Source organism: Sander lucioperca, chromosome 8, assembly GCF_008315115.2.
Source record: "Sander lucioperca isolate FBNREF2018 chromosome 8, SLUC_FBN_1.2, whole genome shotgun sequence".
NCBI classification, from domain to species: Eukaryota; Metazoa; Chordata; class Actinopteri; order Perciformes; family Percidae; genus Sander; species Sander lucioperca.
Window position 1 is genome coordinate 36,179,100 of NC_050180.1, and position 8,209 is coordinate 36,187,308.

Genomic DNA, 8,209 nt, shown 5'->3' on the forward strand with positions numbered 1-8,209 from the left:
ATGCCCTTGACCTCATTAATTTAATCCTGTCAATTCTTTTCAATAAATGTAATAATTCTACATTTGATTTAATAATTTCACGATCAACATGTTTAACAGGTCCATTGAACTCTGACTCTAACAAAAAGTATGATCAGTGTTCAGAAATTAGAGTCACATTTTTACATTTACATCCTTGCAGGCATGAACAGTCTGAAATGGCATGAACATATTTTGAAAATTCAGTTTGAATTCCAGTTCATTTTCAGCTTGGAACTGTGTCAAACGGTGTCTTCACACAGCAGCTCATTTTACAGTCACTCTGTCCAGTCTCCTCACTAATTAGCCTATCTCTATGCCTGTATGCTTTTCTCTGTGTGGAACTTGCTAAACAAGCACATCGTTTGAAAGAGTTCATTCATCTCCACTCTCTCCAGCTGCTGTCATGGCAACCATGTATGACTGGCAGAAAACAGACTGCAGTCTCTGAGCTCCAGTCAACCTGGACGCTGCAGAACATGAACACACTCTTATGGGCAGATGAAGGGTTGTGATATTGAGACACCAGGGCAGCCACAGATTGTGAGGTGAGTCAGAGAGACCTGAGGGACTGGGTTAGGTAGCATACTGTTCACACTTTTATGTGATTAATTCTGGACTACAACATTAATGCAAAAATCATAATCATTAAAATGTGTTTTTCTTTTTCTGGTGCAGGTTGGGAATGGGTATGCACTTTTTGTTTAATGTTTTGTCTTGACAGGACCATGATGGCGCATCTGGCATATCAACCCCTGCTTCCTGCCGGAAACAAATATCTGCAGCAGAAATGGGACAAGGCTTCATATGATTTACATAGGGGAAAGGTGAGGAGAAAAATGTACTTTGGTGTGTGAAGTGACTTGATAACATCCCATATTTTGAATGTTTTGAGCTTCACCTCAAGCGTTTATTCAAGTCACAAACCATCATAGTAACCCTTTTCCAACCAGGTAATGTGTTGGAATTATTCAGTGCCATTTAGTGCTTTATACAAAGCTGTATGTTGTTGTTTTTCTCCCAAGGTGAAGTCAGCTAAACCAACAATAAATACCACTCCACCAAAGACCTATGTTCACCTGGCTGTCAAGCTGAAGAAACAAAAGGTTGCTGTTTTATCTCTCGTGTTTTCAAGTCAACTCACATCATGTCCACAGGGTGGCAGCAGATGTTTCAGTGCCGAAGCCATCCAGTGAAGTCTCAAACTATGAGAAATGAATAGCCCAGTAAATCTAAGAATGTTATTTAACCTCAATTCAAAATAGAAAATCGTATTGTTAAACCTAAATACTGTGTTTCTATTCATAATCTATGCTATTTGCATTAAGCTTGAAGAGGAATGGACAATGAAGATTCAGAGGGAAAACAATATGCTTATGGAGAAAATATCACACATCATGAGGACAACTGGAGAAATTGACAACAAGAATTATTATGACAGCAAAAGGTAAGTTGGGGTTGTGTGGCGGAACCATAGATATAGAACAATTATATATATATTATATTGTTCTATATCTATGGGCAGAACTATCAGTGCAAAAGTACTTTAAGTTAAGTTGTGCAACAACTTGTATTGCCAAGATAAGGTGGCCCTTGAAACTAAAAACCCAGTTGTAAAGCCTGTGTTTACTCTTCGTTGCAGCCTTGGCAAGGAGAAGCGACAGCTGGAGTTGCTCCGTATTACCAAGGAGAATCAAATGATCCTGTCCCGTCTGAGCCAGTGCAGGTCTCACTATAATCTGAGGAGCTGGCATGAGGACTGGCTCAAAACTCTCAAGGTGATGGACAGCATTGCACGTTACCCACGAGGAAGGACAAATGAGCAAAAGGTTAAAAATATCTCTTCTTTTTTTAGATCAAGTAGCATTAATTTAATAAGCACAACCTGTAACTTCTGCACTCTTAATGACCTCCTAAACTGCATCATATGACCTTTATTGTATAGCACAATGACTATTTTATTTTACGTGCCAATACCAGGGACAAGAAAACTCCATTAAGAAGCACCATGATAGTGATAAAGAACAAAAGATCAGCGCTGATGCAACCACACACAGCCCTGCAAGCAACAAGGTCAATGACAAAGCAGAGTCTGAGGAAAATAAAAACAGTAAAGAAACCAGCAAGAAAGGAAGAACAGGAACAGAAATACAGCAGGACATGGCGACATACCCTGAGCCAAATGCACCTGAGGAATCCATCTCACCAGATGTACCTAAGAATCCTGGTTCTTCTGACCGCAGACAAACCCCCTCACACTGCTGAATCATTTCCCTCTCCTGATGGATCTAATATGTCCAGCACTCCTCACACACCTAAACACCCGAGCGGGGGACTGCAAGTCCTGCAGAGGGATAAAATGCCTTGTTTTTGGCAAACCCGTTTATCTGCACATTAAAGAGACTATGATAGTTTCACTATAAGCTGTTTTACAGAGACATTGATATATACTGTATGGTACTCTAATATAGTGCAGGATAAGTACTTTGTATAGGCTGTGTAGCCTACCAAGATAAATTCATGGACACTATACTTTTCTGGTTTAGAGAATTTTCACAAACAGAATGATGACCTTTTTTAAATTTGTTTCTTTGATAACAAATAAAATAATACATACATGAAGTAATAAATAAATGTTTGTATCTTGATTTTTGTTTTACATTTATAGAATTATTTTACAGCTACAGAGAAAGTGAAATACTTGAGGTAATGTGGAACTGTCTATCTACTATGGGTTTCCTTACGGCACATTTTGCAGGACACTCGTTGCAGAAAGAAGCCGCGGGTTTGATTTTACGCAGCTAGCTAGCTAGCACGTATTTTTGTGAGCATAGTTTGATACACTGCTTTTTCCGTCTTTAAGAATGACACACCTTTGATAGTCAGACTGATATTTTTAAGAAAGGAAAACAAAATGAATCTCGACAGGCTTCGAAAGCGAGTACGGCAGTACATTGACCAGGTAACGTTAAGATTTATGATTCCTTTCTGACTTTGTTACTAACGTTAGCTAATGCTAGCTTGAGAGCAAACCTGGCGTCAATGGTAACAAACCTTCCTAGCTTGACTGCCTGGCTAATTTAAGGCTATTACCCAGCCGGGCAACCAGCCACCAACAACAATGAATATACATTTGAGTGACTCTGTCTTTGTGTGTTTGTTTACAGCAACAGTATCAAAGTGCTCTGTTTTGGGCCGACAAGATAGCGTCCCTGTCTCACGGTGAGTGAGTGCCGTTAGTGCTGTGAAACTACCCAGCATGTTAGCGGACTTAACCTAACCAATCTGTCACCTAAAGTTACAAAGCCAATGTTAGTAGGACTGGCGCTTTTTAGTGAGATAATTCGGGTTTTGTTTATCATTGTTCGTACAATTTCTTCGCAATCGCAGATAATACAGTAGCTTGCCAACCGTTGCGATGTTGTTGTGTAGGCTGACAGTGATGACAAATAGTTAAGCTATCCCACTAACAAATTTGTTTCCATATTTGTGACTGTAGATAACAAATGTGAATTTTGTAAAATTGAAGAATAAACTACTATACATGTATTCTGTCAGTATATATTGGAATTCTGGGAAAATAGAGAACTACTTCAACACTCAAAAAGATCAATTAAATTAAACCGGAAGCCAAGGATGTAATATTATACTATGAAAACAAAAATCAGACAGTACAGCTTGATTGTCAATTTATTATTTCTCAGTCTCGTCTGGTGTCCGAATTGAATTAGGACATATTTTAAGTCTATCCAAATAATAAATAATAGGAAATGTGTTCATATAGCCCTTTCTGGATGTTGCTGTAATACATCTTATCTCCTGATAATATTAAAATGTTTCGCCTTATTAAGAGGAAGAGTGAAGCCAGGACGGTCTTATCTGTAATGAGTATGATGCCAAACTGTTTTATAATTTATGTTTTTGTCACAAGTTGTACAGTATATGTTAGGGCTGTCCTCGACTAAAGAAATTCTTAGTCGACTAACACTTATATGATTTTGTCGATTAGTTGATGTAATCGACAGAGCTGTGCTCTTTGAGAGGTGGTTAAGACTAGAAAAGCACAATATAAATGTAGTTAATTAACCATCTGTAAAACTGACTTTCTCCACAATTAATCCTGCAAAAGCACCACTTTAAATCTTGTGTTTACCAGAAATGTGCTCATAAGTTTCTTGGAAATGAGTAATTAAGCATGAATAAGCATAAAAAATGACTCATCAACTAAAGAAATCTTAGTCGACTAAGACCAAAACGACCGATTAGTCGACTAATCGACTAAGAGGTGGCAGCCCTAGTATATGTGCATTTACACAATAAAGTTAATGGGGAAGAAAATATGGTCAGGAATTGACTTTTCCTTTTTTTGTTGGGCATGCAGAGGAACCCCAGGATATCTACTGGCTAGCTCAGTGCCTTTACTTGACCTCACAGTACCACAGAGCCTCCCATGCCCTCCGTTCACGAAAACTTGACAAGGTAATTGCAGGTTATGTGTGATTTGGCGATATGTACAAAGTTATGTGCTGGGAAGTGAGTAATGAGGTTTATGATACTTATCAATATGTGAAGGACATGTACATTTAAAATAAACCAATCGCAATATTTGTCTTCTGTTACACAGTTATACGGAGCTTGTCAGTATCTTGCTGCTAGGTGCCATGTAAGTAACTGGAAAATACAGTTTGTATCGGTTTTAAACCCTCTTTTGCATGTGTTACAGAATATAATTTAGAAAACCCTACCAGGTATTATCCTTGCTTTAGATTTATTCGTATCGGACTGTTTTGTCTAGTATGCTGCCAAAGAATTCCAGCAGGCCTTGGATATCCTGGATGCAGAGGAGCCAGCTAGTAAGAAGCTGCTGGACAGGAGTGGGAAAGAAGACAACGGGGCTCCAGAGTCATCCAAGGATTGGGACATGTCCCCTGCTTCTGTAAGTCTAGGCTGCCACTGAAATTCTGGAAAAACAGTCTGTGATTTGGGCGCTCCACTTAGATTATAGTTTTAGTTTTAGTCTGATCTAATCTTATCACTCAGCATTGTTCTGTTCATCACCACTCATCTTTCTTTTAAATAATAATAATAATAAATAATAATTTTTGTTTAATGCTGTTACTGCAAATATGTAGCTGTACTGTGCCAATGCATTTTCTTTTAGTGTTTTGACTTTTCAGCCATGTCTAGTTCCACAAACACTCCCACCACCAACTACAGTTTTATTGACCTTGTTGGTAGAAATGATCTACGTTTACAATTTGTAACCCTTATTTTGTATTGTAGGTAATATATATGGTTCCCAGAATCCTCAAATGTGGTGCCTCATATGCCGTCTCTATAATTCCTTTATTTTCACAAATTTAGAAACCAATATTAGCGATGATTGTTCACAAAATAGATTTACATTCATGTAGAAAAACATAAATTAACAAACAACTGGAGTACAATTTTTTTTTTTTATTGCATCTTGTAAACTAACATTTAGATATCTTTTCACACGCAATAGAGATAATTGTGTTTATTTTAACATCAGATTTAATTATGATATTCAAATACTACACAGCAGATATGATAATCTGACTTAATGTTATGGAGTTCATCTGCTCAAAATTGCCCCCTGCACTACTGGCTAGGATAGTATAATAGATTGTATTCAGTGGTTGAAAACAAAGTCTTGCCCTAGATGTAGATATGATTTAATAACCATTGTAATAACAGTTGAGTGCAGCAGATATAGTTTTGAGCGGGCAGGTTATGTTGGCATAAACATTGTTTTGTTGACAATTGCTGCTTATGTCCAGTCTTGTTAATGTTGTGGACAAAGCAAAAATTAACAAAAATAGAATTAAGCAATAATTGTACTTGTTAGGCTATTCCTCAATATTTCAGTCACTTGTATAATCGCTCACCCTTCTCTGGTTTGAGTGTCAGATTGACCCTCACTTTTCTCCTGAACTGTCTCATCTTGCTGCTTTATTAAAAGAGTGTTAGACTGTAGGAGACATTGATGTCATACTATAAATCCAGGACTCTGTGGGTCAGTCATATGAAGTAATTTATGGGGACAGAAATGTTACTGCATAACATGAATGACCCAAATAATAATAATCCAGTGGTAGTTAAAACAATAAGACAAAGGCAACCCGCCTTTGAGTTAGATAGCCAGGGAAAACCTGCTATATAAAGTTATGAGTAATATTATTTATGTTTACTAGAGACTGTGCCCTCTTTCTATTCTACCTATTCCCTCTGTGAAATATTTCAGATCAACAGCTCCATCTGCCTACTGCGGGGTAAGATCTATGATGCCATGGACAACAGACCGCTGGCCACCTCCAGCTACAAAGAGGCCTTGAAACTGGATGTGTACTGCTTTGAAGCCTTTGACCTTTTAACGTCCCACCACATGCTGACTGCACAGGAAGGTGAGACTGCTCTGTGGCGATGATGTGCACTGACCTATTCATTTTCTACCAATACTCTACCCAGGGCATGAAATTGGCACCCGCCCACCCGCCAAATACGGGTAACTTTTGTGATTGGCGGGTGAAACTGTCAATCTACCTGCCACGTTGGCGGGTAGCCAATGAGATTTGAGTGATGCAAAACATTTCAGACCGTCCTGCCAACATGTATACATTTTAACATCAATGTACGCTGTCACTGAACCTGCTGCTGTTTCAATACTGTCGGCTCTCTGCAGCGGGCAGGGCTGCTCCGTTTCCCCCGCGACTGACGCGCACACACAATCACACACAATCACACACAATCACACACAATCACACACAATCACACGCAGACACACGCACAGACACACACACAATCACACACAATCACACACAATCACACACAATCACACGCAGACACACGCACAGACACACACACAATCACACACAATCACACGCAGACACACGCACAGACACACACACAATCACACACAACCACACACAAACGCACACGGTGGATGCAGGAAAAAACGCAGATGAGACCTACACGATGACCTAAATTGAGGACAGCTACTCTCGTTATTGTAAGTTCATGATAAGTTAAAGTCCAACAAGTATTTTATCAAACCGTATGAATGTGTGTCCCAGGCCAGGATAGGAAATTAACTAACAATGTAAAGATTAACAAGCCACTGACAATGACAGATATGTTCATATTTGATTCATTTAATACATTCTTATTTTGTGTCTTAAATCCACCAGCCTTTTTCATATTTTACCAACATTTGCAGCATCCTGAGCCTTTTTGGTAAGGTTCCTAGGAAATCTCAGCCCAGAGTAATGAATTAATAGTAATAAGTATTATTCTCCCCAAAACAAGTTTCCTTTTTATTTATTTTTAAGAACTATACAAAAAAAATTCTTGTGTTATGGTGCGCATTCACCAGTGTTTTGTTGTTGTTTTGGTGCGCATAGGCTACTCCTGATTTTGTCAGTCATCTCATCTCTTATATGCAGTGGCGTAACGAGCCAACACCGGGCCCCTATGCAGGATTATCAAAGCGGGCCCCCCTACTACAGCACGTGATGACGGCGCAATGTCCACGAGTAGGCTACCATCAATAGGACAGGATAGGATCATAGAGACACAGCAATTCCTGTTTTTCACCTTTATGACAAAAAAAAAGTGGCTGGTAAAAAGTCCCTGTGGCTGGTGGTCAAAAAAGTTAACTTCATGCTCTGACTCTACCATTTATTATCATTTCAAGGAGCTTGGCAGTATATGTGAAATGCGTTGTTTATTTTTCAATAGAGAAAGACTTCCTTGACTCACTTCCTCTGAGTCAACAGTGCACTGAGGAAGAGGAGGAGCTGTTACACTTCTTATTTGAGAATAAGTTAAAGAAGGTAAGGGGGGCTATGCGTTAAGTTTTGAAAGTTATTTTTTATTGCGTGGGTCATTGATCAATTAAAGCATAAGGGTGATGATATTCTAAATGTTTCTCATTGTCAACTAATCCTATTAAAAGACCAAAATCAACAATGAATTAATCTGACTCACAGGTATTGTCTTTGTAATCAAAGCCTGATATATTCCTTTGTGCCATAGACACGTTGTCCAATTGTTTTCCAAAAAATATTAAAAGCACATAATTGAGCCACATTGTTGCACAGGATATGTTCTCTTATTACAATGAACATGGGCCCTGCAGTTTGTTTTGAGTCCATCTCAAATACACCGTCCT

The 8,209-nt window shown here is 38.7% G+C and overlaps 2 protein-coding genes across 2 annotated transcripts in view; both read left to right on the top strand.

Moving 5' to 3' along the window:
- The first annotated feature begins 414 nt into the window (after positions 1 to 414).
- Positions 415 to 2,450, top strand: LOC116039994 (uncharacterized protein CFAP97D1-like). Its single transcript, XM_031285230.1, has 6 exons — positions 415 to 566; positions 743 to 845; positions 1,044 to 1,124; positions 1,347 to 1,465; positions 1,661 to 1,847; positions 1,999 to 2,450. Exons 1-6 carry the CDS (start codon positions 520 to 522, stop codon positions 2,281 to 2,283), a joined length of 822 nt encoding a protein of 273 aa, XP_031141090.1. The 5' UTR covers positions 415 to 519; the 3' UTR covers positions 2,284 to 2,450.
- Positions 2,451 to 2,758: 308 nt separating this feature from the next.
- The window catches only part of cdc16 (cell division cycle 16 homolog (S. cerevisiae)), a 13,969-nt gene continuing 8,518 nt past the window's right edge, over positions 2,759 to 8,209 (top strand). Inside the window, exons 1-7 of the mRNA XM_031284988.2 lie at positions 2,759 to 2,980; positions 3,186 to 3,240; positions 4,400 to 4,497; positions 4,643 to 4,681; positions 4,814 to 4,954; positions 6,284 to 6,443; positions 7,777 to 7,871. Coding sequence (XP_031140848.1) covers positions 2,933 to 2,980; positions 3,186 to 3,240; positions 4,400 to 4,497; positions 4,643 to 4,681; positions 4,814 to 4,954; positions 6,284 to 6,443; positions 7,777 to 7,871 — 636 coding nt within the window. The 5' untranslated portion in view covers positions 2,759 to 2,932. The remainder of the gene's footprint in view (positions 2,981 to 3,185; positions 3,241 to 4,399; positions 4,498 to 4,642; positions 4,682 to 4,813; positions 4,955 to 6,283; positions 6,444 to 7,776; positions 7,872 to 8,209) is intronic.

Coding starts and splice junctions, on each gene's coding strand:
- LOC116039994 (XM_031285230.1), top strand. CDS start 520: ATGAAGGGTTGTGATATTGAGACACCAGGGCAGCCACAGATTGTGAG. Junction 846..1,043: donor ATGATTTACATAGGGGAAAG/GTGAGGAGAAAA, acceptor TTTTCTCCCAAG/GTGAAGTCAGCTAAACCAAC. Junction 1,466..1,660: donor AATTATTATGACAGCAAAAG/GTAAGTTGGGGT, acceptor TCTTCGTTGCAG/CCTTGGCAAGGAGAAGCGAC.